Consider the following 13,952-nt stretch of genomic DNA (forward strand, 5'->3'; position numbering starts at 1 on the left):
AAAAAAAAGAGGACTGGCAATAGTTGTTAGCTCAGGTGCCAATCTTTAAAAATAAAGAAGAAGAAGTAGAGAATTTGAATAGACCAATCACCAGTAAGAAGATCGAAACAGTAGTCAAAAACCTTCCAAATAATAAAAGTCCAGGACAAGACAGCTTCCCTGGTAAATTCTACCAAACATTCAAAGAAGACAATACCTATCCTTCTCAAAGTCTTCCAAAGTTGAAGAGGAGGGGGAGCTTCCTAACTCATTCTACGAAGCCAACATTATCCTGATACCAAAACCAGAAATGGACAACACAAAAAAAGAAAATTACAGGCCAGTATCACTGATGAACATTGATGTAAAAATCCTCAACAAAATACTAGCAAATCGAATACAACAATACATTAAAAAGATCATACACCATGATCAAGTGGGATTTATTCCAGGGATGTAGGGATGGTTCAACATCCACAAATCAATCAATGTGATACATCACACTAATGAAATGAAGAATAAAAATCACACGATCATCTCAATAGATGCAGAGAAAGCATTTGACAAGATACAGCATCCACTTAGGATAAAAACTCTGAATAAGATGGGTATAGAAGGAAAGTACTTCAACATAATAAAGGCCATATATGACAAACCCACAGCTAATATCATTCTCAATGGAGAAAAACTGAAAGCTATTTCTCTCTAAGAACAGGAACCAGACAAGGCTACCCACTTTCACCACTCTTATTTAACATAAGTACTGGAAGTCTTAGCCAAAGCAATCAGGCAAGAAAAAGAAATAAAAGGCGTCCAAATTGGAAAGGAAGAAGTAAAACTGTCACTATTTGCAGATGATGTGATTTTATATCTAGAAAACCCTAAAGAATCCACTAAAAATTATTTAGAAATAATAAATGAATATGGTAAAGTTGTAGGATACAAAATCAACATACAAACATCAGTTGCATTTCTATACACTGACAATGAAGCAGCAGAAAAAGAAATTAAGAATACAATCTCATTTACAATTGCAACAAAAAGAATGAAATACCTAGGAACAAACTTAACCAAAGAGGTGAAAGATCTGCACACTGAAAACTATAAAACATTGTTGAAAGAAATTGAAGAAGACAAAGAAACGGAAAGATATTCCATGCTCTTTGATGGAAAGAATTAACATAGTTAAAATGTCCCTACTTCCTAAACAATCTACAGATTCAATGCAATCTCTATCAAAGTCGCAACAACAATTTTCACAGAAATAGAATAAAGAATCCTAAAATTTATATGGAACAACAAAAGACCCCAAATAACCAAAGGAATCCTGAGAAAAAGAACAAAGCTGGAGGTACGACACTTCCTGATGTCAAAATATACTACAAAGCAATAGTAACCAAAACAGCATGGTAAAAAGAATGCAAAAGAATGAAAGTAGATCATTATCGTACATCATACACAAAAATTAACTCAAAATGGATTAAAGACTTGAATGTAAGACCTGAAACCATGAAACTTCTAGAAGAAAACAGGCAGTACGCTCTTCGACATGGGTCTTAGTAGCATATTTTCAAGTACCATGTCTGATCAGGCAAGGAAAACAACAGAAAAAATAAACAAATGGGACTACATCAAACTAAAAAGCTTCTGCACAGCAAAGGAAACCATCAACAAAACGAAAAGACAACCTAACAATTGGGAGAAGATATTTGCAAACCACGTATCTGATAAGGGGTTATTAATATCCAAAATACACAAAGAACTCATACATCTCCACAACAAAAAAACTAACAACCCAATTTAAAATTGGGCAAAAGATCTGAACAGACATTTCTCCAAAGAAGATATACAGATGGCCATAGGCAAGTGAAAAGATGTTCAACATCATTAACTATCAGGGAAATGCAAATCAAAACTACAATGAGATGTCACCCCACGCCTGTCAGAATGGCTATAAATAACAAGACAGGAAACAAGAAGTGTTGGAGAGGATATGGTGAAAAGGAAACTCTCATATACTGCTGGTGGGAGTGCAAACTGGTACAGCCACTATGGAAAATAGTACGGGGATTCCTCAAAAATTTAAGAATAGATCTACCATACAATCCAGCTATTCCACTGCTGGGTATTTATCCAAAGAACATGAAGACATGAATGTGTAAAGATACATGCACTCCTATGTTCATTGCAGCATTATTCACAATAGCCAAGACTTGGAAACAACCTAAGTGACCATTAAGAGATGAATGGATAAAGATGTGGGATATATACACAATGGAATACTACTCAGCCATAAGAAACAATGAAATCCAGCCATTTGTGACAACATGGATGGACCCTGAGAGTATTATGCTAAGTGAAATAAGTCAGATGGAGAAAGTCAAATACCATACGATCTCACTCATAAGTAGAAGATTAAAACAGCAAAGAAACACATAGAGACAGAGACTGGATTGATAGTTACCAGAGGGGAAGCAGGGAGAGGGGAAGTCGACAGGGGTGATTAGGCATATGTGTATGGTGATGGATTGCAATTAGTCTTTGGGTGGTGAACATTATGTAATCTACACAGAAATCAAAATATAATGATGCACACCTGAAATTTATATAATGTTATAAACCAATGTTACCACAATAAAAAAAAATGGTCCCAGTGCTTTATCTGAATGTGTCTCCTGATACCTATGGGTCTCTGCCGTGGAACACAGGGCTGCGCACACTCGCAACTTATCCATAGGCAGAAACCCTCCATAGATTCAGACTTCAGAGTCAGGGATCCTTATTTGCCTGGCAACAGTGATCACAATGCTGGCATGAAATAAACGCTCAATCAATGGTTTCTCAATGGCTGGATGGTCAGATGGTCAGATGTGGTTCCAGGCAGTTTAATTTTATGAGTTAGGAATCAAGACAAAAGGCTGTTAATTTCAAGTCTGACTGTCAAAGATTCTTCTAACACATCTGAGGCCTCCATCCCTGAGCAGCAAAGCCCACTCCTTACAGCTGGAGAAAGCAGAGATGGGGATTCAGGAGTACTGAGACAGGGACGCCAACCCTAACCCTGGTCTTGGCTTGGGTCACTTTAAATTTCTCGCTTCTTTCTCCAAAACATAGGACACCAGGGGCGGGGGAAATCCCTTTTAACCACATATTATTCAACCAAGTCTACCTTCACGGTCCCCCCATGAAAGGAAAAGCAGTTGCCCCTGGCTCTGAAACCAAGTTCCCCAGATGAGTTCAGAGAAAAATTTGAAAATGGGTTGTTCGTAGCCTAACTCCTGGCAGCAGCCTTTCTTCTGCCCATGTGGTGCTCCTCACAGCCAGCATTCAATCCCAGTGAGATCTCAATCCCCAATAAGATGCAATTTACTGATAACTTCACGGAGGGCTCCAGGCAGGGCAGCCAGACACCCAGGCTGCAAATCTCAGGAGCACTCACTTGATTCATGAGGGCTAGGGGGCTCCTTAGAGTCTGCACCCTTGGCGCCTGGCTTTCTTCCCCCAGCCTGACCCTAAGCACACCCATCTGGACCTACCTTTTCCATTTCCATTCAGCCAGCAGCCCTTCTCTTCCTTGCCATCAGCTCTGCCACTGCATGATGTACACCTCTGCCATGACCCCTCCCCTCAGCTGTCCAGCATGCTTCTCCCCGACCTGTTGCCAATCGTTCCAACTTCTGTTCTTGGGAACTCTTTTCCCAGTTCATGATCTCATCACACCTCTCAAACTTGATTAATAGGTCTTCTGTTTTCTCCATTCAACTACAATTCAAGCTCTTTCTGGCTACAAGCTTTGATGGCCCTGGATTAATCCCCCGTCCCCCACCAACTGGCCAAGCTTTGGAATCTGACACACAGACATGGGTCTCAACTCCACCTGCAGTCCTAGACCCATATTACTTGTGGGTGGAAGGCACTCCCCAGTGCTCCCAAGCAGACATGATGGGAAGGTGGGTAGCCACTCTGATCTGCAGGTCAAGCAGGCCCTGGCAATACGAGACTCTGGCCTTTTCTCCACCCCTCCATCTCCGCACTCTTGCAGGCCTCACCCCCACCTGCACTATGGCTTCAGTCTCCCAATGGGACTCCCTTTTCCCTGGTTCAGATTCTTTGCTTCAGTTTCTGTTGGGTACATATCCCCAACAGTATGGTGGTTAAATCTCCTCAAATCCTTTATGGAATAGGTGAAATATACATAAGCATACAGCCAAAGAAACAAATACTAGTCTCCCTGCTCCCAAACTTGCTCACTTCAATCAAAGTACCACTTTGATGGATGATACGATCATCCTACTCTCTGCCTTAACACCCATCAGTGGGTTTCCAACACAGCCCCGCACAGGGTCCATTCACACTGTGTTCTCCAGGATATTCACCGGTAAAACAACAGTAAACTGCAAGAAAAAGGACCAAGCTAAGAACATTCTATGTTCTAGAAATTGTAGGACAGAGTCCTAACTCCTCCAGGCCCCCCACGTCTCACCCCAGCTCACCTTTCAGCCCCTGCCCTCATGCACACCCTTTACTTGCAGTACCTGACATGCAGCAGACCTGCTAGTGCCCCTGTCTTTGCACACAACTTACCCCCTTGCCATTTCTCCTTCCTTGCATGTCAGGCTAAGTGTGACACCCTCTTGGACTCTGCCTTCCCCAGTCAAAGCAGGCTGGGCAGGTGGCCTTTTTGGAGATCACTCACCTTTGTGACTGCCTTCCTTATTCCTTCCTCTCGTAAATAATCAACTGAGCACACACCGCATGTCAGCCCTGTGCTAGACGGGGATACCGGCAGGGGAAAATGTAACACTGAGGACAGTGTGATGCCAACGTCCTATCAGCACGGAGTGAGGCTGGTGAGCAGGCTTCCGCTGAGCTGGCTTCCTTGCTGCACTTTGCAGCCTTGACTATTAATTGTGGATCTGTTGCTGTGGCCACCAGACTGTGACCTCATGGAGGGCCAGGGCTGTATCTGTTCATGTTTATACCCTAGCACCCAGCAGAGGGCCTGCCACACAGTACAGCAGGAAGGAGGGGTAAAAGAATGGACTCCACAGGCCTGGTAATCAAGAGCCAGCAGCCAGACACTCTCAGGCTGAGTTCTAAGTTGTAAAGCCACCTCTGGGGCTGCTCTCTAGGGTAAGCCCTAAATTAGCTCTATGTGGAAGGGTGGAGTGGTTCACGACCTGAAGAAAGTTGTGGATTATTTATGGCACTGAGGTATTGAGCAGTAAAAAGAAGCTGAGTTTTTCAAGGAATCACTGGTAAATTTTGAAACGATGTAACCCGTATGTGCGTGTATGATTTTTAAGCAACATGACCAGGTTTCTGAAGCCATCCACCATGCTGAAGGGACCAGAATCCTAGCCTCTGGCTAGCGGGACAAGCCTTGCCCATTGTACCAGGGGAGGAATCCATCCGGACCCCCGCGTTAGAAGTGGGACCACTTGTAAGCTGCCACCTGGGCTCTATGGGGGAGGCCCTGTCCTCACTGCGGGGTGAGAGGTGTCACTTGGGGTTTACACAGCTGCTGTTGGCCTATGTCAGCTACTAAAACTCTGCACTGTGGATGTCAACATTTACACGTGAGCAGATAACACAGAACCATGGGACCTGTAAAGAGAATCAGCAGCCAAAATGGGGACCAAACTGATTCTCAGCCCATACTGAGAAAAGGGTAATGTAAGAAACACAAACCTTCTAAAAATTCTAAGTTTGTTTTTCAGGGAGATTTAAGAACATACTACACTGGAGAACAAGAGCAGGCTGACAAGAAAAAGCATCCTGAGAACATGAACCTTTCTTGGCAATTAAAAAACACAACGGCTAGGGAAAAAACCAAACCCACAAAACTCCACACATGCAGCAAAGAGCAGAAAGGAGTCTCCTAAAAAAAACAGTTGGTCAATTAGAAAATCAATTCAACAAACTCTGAAAATCTAGAAGAAAAAAGGCAAAGTAACAGAATTAATGAAAAAAAAGGTAGATGGATTTGGAATTCTAATCTCTACACAACAACAGTTGCAAAAAGAAAACATAAGCAAATGAAGGGAAATCAATTCATAAAAAAGCAGAAGACAATTTCTTTGATCTGAAGAAAGACTTGAATTTTCAGATCAACAATATCATGGAAGATTATTGAGGAAAGAAAAAAAGACCTAGACCTGGATATAGCTTGATCAATCCTTCCCAAGAATAACGAAAAACTTATATAAAAATCCTTAGCAAACAAAAAACAGATTACCCGCAAAGGAAAAATAATTAGACAACTGAATTCCTCACCTGCAAGAGCGGAGGCCAGAAATTTATGAAGCAATGTTTATACATTCCAAGATGAAAGAACTGTGATTGTGACTTCAGACTCTTAAACCTAGCGAAGCTTTCCTTTCTGTGTGACATGCAAGTTAAGACACTTAAAGTCTCAGAAAGTAAACTCTTTCTGAAAAGCAACACCAAAAATTACTTGAAGTATTCCAGCCAAATGCGAAATTAATCACCTTAAATAATTCAAGAAAGGAGAAGATATGCTATAGAAAAAATTATGTGAGCAATGAAACCAATTAAAATCTAAGATAATACATAACAAGTGGGTTATAATGTGATGATGACACTTAATAACTGTTAAGAAAGGATGCTTGGAATAGAAAAGGCATAAAAAATTTGGTAATAATCTAGAATTAAAATTTCATGTTATTTCAATTAAATTTGAGTCTGGGAAGGGAAAGAGGAGTGAAGAAAAAGTACGCTAAAGGTTTTATCCTATCTAGAAGAATAGTCATAATCTACTCTTGATCGAGAGATACACACACATATGTTTTAATATGTTTGTTAAAAACCTAAACAAGAGTACAAAGAGGAGATATATTGGTGTATGTGTGTGTGCATGTGCTACATAAAGAATACATATTTTTTTAAATCCTAGTAATATGTTAGTCCAAGGAATATGGTAGGCTCCAAAGAAAAGCTCAATATTGTCTCAGATATAGAACTCTTACACGTTAACTGACCATAATGTAGAAATTAACATCAAATATAGAAACCGAACATCACAAACCACTTGAAAATTTCAGAAAATACTCTTCCCAAAACTCATCCATCAAACAGAAAATTTTCCAAAAGAGAAAAGATTGAAATTATATATATTTGAGAAATGATTGACTATGTGAACACTACTTATCAAAGTTATGGGATGCAGCAAAAGTCATATTCAGAGGAGCTTATTAAATAATAAGGATAGCAAATAAATGAATTAAAGTTCATTTATTTAGTTCAATGAGTTAGGTGATGAATAATGACAAAAATGTAAAACAAAGAAAATGATGATAAAAACAAAATGATTAATTAGAAAAAAGAAAAACATTAATATCCGTAAGCAATAAAAGGAAAGACCAAAAGCTAGTGCTCTCAAAAGATCACTAAAATAATTACAAACATACAACATTAGAAATAAGAAAGGAGGGGCCAGCCCCATGGCCGAGTGGTTAAGTTTGCGCGCTCCACTGTGGCGGCCCAGGGTTTCGCCAGTTCGGATCCTGGGTGCGGACATGGCACCGCTCATCAGGCCACGTTGAGGCAGTGTCCCACATGCCACAACTAGAAGGACCTGCAACTAAGATATACAACTATGTACCGGGGGGGATTTGGGGAGAAAAAGCAGAAAAAAAAAAAAGAAAGAAGAAAGGAAATATAATTACAGGTATAGAGAGTTTTAAATTATGAAAGATAACTCAGAATAAACTAGAAAATTTTCCAGAAAATCTGACTCAAGATCCCAAACAGATCAACACCATGGGAAAAAAATCTATTCTCCAAAAAAAGGCATCAGTCTCAGATAGTTTTTCAAGAAACTTCTATAAGCCTAAATTGCTTATGTTCTTTAAACTGTTCCAGAGAAGAGAAATTATATGAATAGTAAGATTTTAACATTTATTAAGTACTTAATATGTGCCAGGCACTGTGCTAAGCAATTTATATACATTATCATGTTCAAAAACGGAAAGCTTACAAATTCATTGAAAGAAATTAGTATAAATGGATGAGAAAACTTAAAGAAATCACACATACTCATAAAAATTGATCATATCTATAAAAACAGATAATAGCTTAAATAAAAGAGTACTAAATGGAATCTAGCTATCAATTAAAACAGTAGTATGCCATGACCAAAGACACTTTTTCCTCCTGGGAATTAAAAAATGGTTCGTCATAAAGAAACCTATTGATATAATTCATTGTATAAAAGGTAAAAGGACACCTCCATAGAGTCCAAAAGAACACTCATTCTTGAGTTAAAAATAAAATAAAGTAAAATAACAGCAAGAACAAAACTCTTAGTAAACTGGAAATGGGAGGCAGGCAACTTTCATAATGTGACTTTAAAAAGTTACCTAAGGAAGTCAATAACAAGCAGCCTACTGAGCAAGAAAACATAAGAAACTTTCTGGTGAAAGAAAGGAATAAGATAAAGTTGCCTTTTCTAATCACTTCTGTGAATTATTCAATATTGTTTTGGCCAATGAAACAAGCTACAAAGAGGTAATATGTGTAAATGCTGGAAAGAAAAAAGTTTTTATTATTCGCAGATACGACTGCTCACCCAGAAAACCCAAACAATCAATTGAAAAACTTACAAGAATAAAAGAGCTCGACAAGATGACTAAATATTACTGTACATAAATTAAGAGCATTAGTGAATGTTAATGATAACCAGTGAGAAATCATAATGGAAACATATTCCATTCACAATATTATTAAATATTATAAGTTTAACTCTAAAAGCTCAAGACATGTGAAAAACTATAACAACTAAAAGGTATAACCAGAGATGAGGCCAATTCTCCCTAGATTTAATGCAATTTCAAGAAAAATCCCAATGAATATGTAAGTTCTGAAACTGCATAAATTATAAGAGCAAAGGAAAAGCAAAATCATTTTTGAAGAAGAATGGCAACACGCCCTATTGAATGCAAAGCTACAGACTTCCTTACAGCAGTAAGGATTACCCTAGGAATAGTCAGATGATTGGCACAGAACAGAGATCTACTGTATGTCTTCTGTATGTCCTCGTTCTGGGGGATCTGCTTGCAAAGGGAAGGTGCTCTTTGCCCACTGGGAACACACTGCAAACAGATGACTACGTGGGCATTTAGTACATGATCTAAAGGGCATTTCAGAGGAAAGCAAGAGTGGATTATTCAGTAAAAGTTGAGAGAACTGGTTTTCCATTTGGAGAGAAAAGCAAAGTAAGGATTCCTCCTTTATACCATGCACAAAAATAAATTCCACAGGAATTAAAGATTTAATTATAAAAACAAAACCATGAAATTACTAAACTAGAGTATGTATAAGAAAATATCTTTAACATTGGAATGGGAACAACATTTCCTAGGATGATCCAAGCCAGACACCACAAAGGAAGAGATTAACGGATTTGACTATATAAAACTAAAAACCTAAACACAATACCTCATATTAAATGAAATGACAAAGGTCAACATGGGAAAAATATTTGCACTATAACAGGCTCTTATAATTAGAGGCTAACTCCTCGAAAGAAAAAAAGAAACCCAAATAGGCAAAGGACGTAAATAGGCAATTCACAACGAAAAAACACAATTGGCCAATAAACACATGAAAAGCCACTGAACCCCAACCTTAACAACAGAGAGAGAAAATCACATTCAAACGGTAATATCGGCTGTTGAGGAATCCGGGGAGAACACATGCCGGTGGTGCAGGTGGTAAATCTCCATGCAGGAAGCAAGCCACACTCAGTTTAGCAGGGCTGTAGTTTGCAGTGTGTTCCCAGTGGGCAAAGAGCACCTTCCCTTTGCAAGCAGATCCCCCAGAACGAGGACATACAGAATCTTATACAAGCAATCTATTGGGGGGAGGGTCAAAAGTTCACCTAGGTATGCTACCATTTTGGCTAAAGGGGGGGAAATAAGACCATACACTCCAATAAATCTGTGTATTTCTTCACAAGGAAACTCTGGAAACATTCAAAACTAGTAACAATAGTTAACTGGATGGGGGAGGGAGAAGTGGTAGGAATCAGGCAAATGCAGACAGGGGAACGCAGACTTTGCCTTCCCTCTTTATAAATTTTTTGTGATTTTTTGAATCACATAAATGTATTATCTATCAAAAAACTGAATCAAAATCTTGTGCTGTTTAATAAAAATAATGATAAGTGGAGTTGATTTTTTTTTCACAGACATTCCCACATAGCACTGTGTTAACAGTTTTGACTTTTCAGACAGAAAGTAACTTCCTGCGTTTCATCCTCGAGCCCAGCTAGAGACCTCAGGCAGAGCTCGTGGAAAACTGCACTCTGAGACTTGCTAAGGGGCAGTTTGGTAACACGTATCAGAACATAAAATTTCCATACTCCACCCAGCAATGGCATTTCTAAAAATTTATCCTAAAGAAATTACTGGATAAGAGTGCAAAGATGATCCTATAGCATTCCTTATTACAGAGGGAAACTGGAAACTATTTACTACCTTCTCGCGTGGGATAGCATAAACTGTGGTCATGGCCACAGATGCTGCTGGTCTGCGGACCACACTTTGAGTTGCAAGACCCTAGTTCCTCGTCCCACGCTCCCAGCGCTGTGACTCTTTGGATCTCTGCTCCCCGCACCCTCTACCTGGCTCTTGGATGCTCCACCCCAACCCCGGGGGCGTCCCGCTCACCTAGTCAGCGTAGGGGTGCGGTGGTTGGGGTTGGAGCAGAAGATGTTGTTGGACTTGCGCGTGCTGTCCAGGAACTCGCGCACCGACTCGTTGCGGAGCTCTTGCAGGGGTCGGGCCTCATGCTTGAGGAACCACTGGTGCGCCTCGACGCACTTGGCGCAGAGGAGCTGCTCGCACTCGAAGCACCAGAAGTCGGCGGACTCTTTGCAGCGGGTGCAAATGGCCTGCGCTTCCACGATCTGCCGGTACACCGACAGGCGCCGCTGCAGACTCTCGAAGAAGACATTATCCAGGGCCAGCCAGTCAGCGCCTGGGGGCGGGGGTGCCTGGCAGATGGGGCATCGCACGCCTGGCACCTCCAGGCATCCTGAGCACAGCGTGTGTAGACAAGGCAGCAACTTAGGGCACTTGGCTTCTGCTTGGCAGCCCTGGCAGCGCAGGAACTGGAATTCCTCCTCTGTGGTTTGCTGGGGGACCAGACAGGGAGGGAAGGCCTTAAGTCTCAGGAGTTCCTATCCACCGGACACCCACCCCTATGTCTGGAGGCTGGAATGGGCCTTCATGTTCCATTCCAGGCAATTATTGGATGATGCAAAACCCAGGCTATCAGTAACCCAATCTCCCATTTACTCAGGCTTCTGGCTCTCACCCCACCATTAACTGAGCACCCACTTCCCCTGAGACACAGTACCAGGCCCTGAGATACAAGGATATATAGGATACATTCCTCCCTTCAAGGAACTCAGTTTAGAAAGTATATACATTAAGTTTCAAGCTCACATAAAGTGCTTAATACAGTTTGGGAGTACCTCAAAAAAGTTAAACATGGAACTACCATATGACCCAGCAGTTCCACTTCTAGATATATACCCCAAAGGACTGAAAACACAGACCCAAACAGATACTTGCACACCCATGTTCACAGGAGCATTATTCACAACAGCCAGAAGTGGAAATAACCCAAGTGTTCATCAACAAATGAATGAATAAACAAAATGTGGTCTACTCATACAATGGAATATCATTTAGCCTTAAAGAAGGAAATTCTGCTACAACATGGATGAACCTCGAAGACATTATGCTAAATGAAATAAGCCAGACACAAAAGGAGAAATCTTGCACGATTCCACTGATATGAAATACCAGGAGCTGGTGGGAAGGAAGAATAAGAAGCTATTGCTTAAAGGGTAAAAGTTTCTGTTTGGGGTGATGAAAAAATTCTGTAAATAGACTGTGGTGATGGTTACACAACATCGTGAATATACTTAATGCCACTTAATTGTACACTCATAAATGGTTAACAATGGTAAATTTTATGTTATAGGTATTTAACCACAGTAAAAAAAAATGCAAAAAAAGAAAGTGCTCAATAGAGTACCTGGCACATGAGAAAGTGCTCATAAATGTTAACTAGTATTGTTAGTAGTCTTATTCCTAGTTGTAATTATGCAGATAACACAAATTACTGCACTATAGTGTTATTTGTGCTCTCATGAATGGGGGCAAAAGGGCCTGGAACAGCACAGAACAAGTGATCAAAGTAGTTCCTTTGGGAGCAGGAGGCTGGGGGAGTTGCCCAGAAGACTAAGGCAAAGCTTCCAGGAGGAGGACCCAGTAAGCCCCCTTGGGGATGGGGGTTGGGTGGGCAGGGTTTTCCAAGAAGGATCTGGAAGGCTTCCTAGAGGAGAAACCACAGGAGCTGTGAGGCCTGAGCTGATACATCTCTCTCGTCTGGGCCACAGTTTCCCACCTTCTGATCTGGGCACTTAGATTTAAGTTTGTCCACACCTGGGACATTCCCCTGGCTTCAGGTGGGGGCAACAGGGCTACTACCTTCATCCTCCCTAATCTGTGGTCCTTCCCCTGAAGCAAGGGCTACCTGGCAAGTCGTAAGGATCAGTAGGAGAGTCCAGTTCCAGGTGCTACCGACCCTCGGCATCTTGCCCCCCTGCTCCTAGAGAATCGCAGCCCACAGAGGCTCCCCTAACTCATCCTAATTCCCTTTTCTATTCTCCACTACCCCTATCACAGCCAAGAGGGTCAGGACCCCAAGATCTGGTCTTCCCTCTGTGTCACTCTTTAAGGTACTTGGCCAAGTTTGCCTTTCCCTTCCCACCTCTCCCCTCCACCACAGCCAGTCAACAAGGCCTCAACCCCATCTCCCCAAACCCAGTAGTACCTCTGTGGGGCAGTGGCTGGGACTGGGCTGGTGGCCTTCTGAAAGGGACTCCGGGGGAGGCATGGTGGGTGCGTGGGGCAGCGCAGAGTCCTGAGGGGGCCCCGGAGATCTGGCGGATACAGGCTCCTGCTGCATGGAGCCCAGGTCAGTTTCGATTCTCGGTTTTGATCTTGCAGGGCGGGAAGCGAAGCTGAACAAGACGTGTGCGCCAGATGGCTGAGTCTCAAGCAGTAGGAAAGAGGAGGTGCCCGCTCAGAGCCCGCCCCCCGAGAGGAAGTGAGACAGAAGCTGGGGGCGGTTCTAGGGGCAGAGAGGCAGGCTGAATTTTGAAGACACACCCAGAGGGGAGAGGAGGAGAGAGGAGGAGAGGAGTAGATGCACAGCTGACCTGGGGGTAAAGGAATAGCGGCAGGGCTGAGCAGGAGGGAGGCAGCTCTCAGCCTCGGCTGCGAGCCACACATTCAGCTCACACTGGCACAGCTTTGTCCCAGCCCCTAGCTGGGAACTGGGGGCACAGAGACGAGTCACACATGGCCCTTCCTTTAGAAGAACCCCTGATCTAGTGGAAGAGCAGGTCCCTAAACTGAGATTTTCACAAAGTATTGGGACTGGCTGGAAAGGAGATCCTTTAGCTGCGACTTGGAGGAACAGTGGGAATTCACAGGGGATTCAGGGATTGGGGGAACACTCAGAGAGAACAGCATGTGCAAAGGCAGGGAGGTTGGAAATACGAGAGCACGTTTGGAAAGTAGTTTTGGTTATTTTCAGATCTAAGAGGGGACCCATGAGCAATGTCAGCCCAGGAGTGGTCTGGGCAAGATCATAGCTAAGAAGATGGACCAGTTCTGCGGGGGACAGTTGGTTTGGAACCAAGGAACAACACGATCCCTTCTGCATGTTGGGACAGTCACTCTGACAACCTGAGAGACACTGGGAGGACACTGAGTGGAGATAAGAGGAACAGGATGATGACTTGGGTGACAGTTGGAAAGGCTGATGAATCTGAGGCAGTAGGGGGTGGGGAGGGAAGAAGGAGACCTGGTGAATGAGTATGAGGAGAGTGATGAGAAAGCAAGTTAGCTCTTGGCCAGTGGAGAAGCAAG

At 42.3% G+C, this 13,952-nt stretch overlaps 1 protein-coding gene across 17 annotated transcripts in view; it reads right to left on the minus strand.

Moving 5' to 3' along the window:
* Nucleotides 1-13,127, minus strand: part of PML (PML nuclear body scaffold) — a 46,666-nt gene extending 33,539 nt beyond the window's left edge. For 8 of the 17 annotated variants that reach the window (XR_011439450.1, XR_011439449.1, XR_011439448.1 and 5 more), the window contains exons 1-2: nt 12,850-13,106; nt 10,671-11,137 (exon numbers count right to left, since the gene is read on the minus strand). Coding sequence is in view for 12 of the 17 variants with exons in the window: in XM_023653841.2 (XP_023509609.1) it covers nt 10,671-11,137; nt 12,850-12,984 (602 nt within the window). In the remaining 5 variants the exon portion in view is untranslated. Of the gene's footprint in view, nt 1-10,670; nt 11,138-12,849 lie in introns of all 17 variants that reach the window. The other 9 variants (XR_011439451.1, XM_005602935.4, XM_014733731.3 and 6 more) reach the window with 4 other exon arrangements.
* Nucleotides 13,128-13,952: the final 825 nt, after the last annotated feature.

Source organism: Equus caballus, chromosome 1 (assembly GCF_041296265.1).
Source record: "Equus caballus isolate H_3958 breed thoroughbred chromosome 1, TB-T2T, whole genome shotgun sequence".
NCBI classification, from domain to species: domain Eukaryota; kingdom Metazoa; phylum Chordata; class Mammalia; order Perissodactyla; family Equidae; genus Equus; species Equus caballus.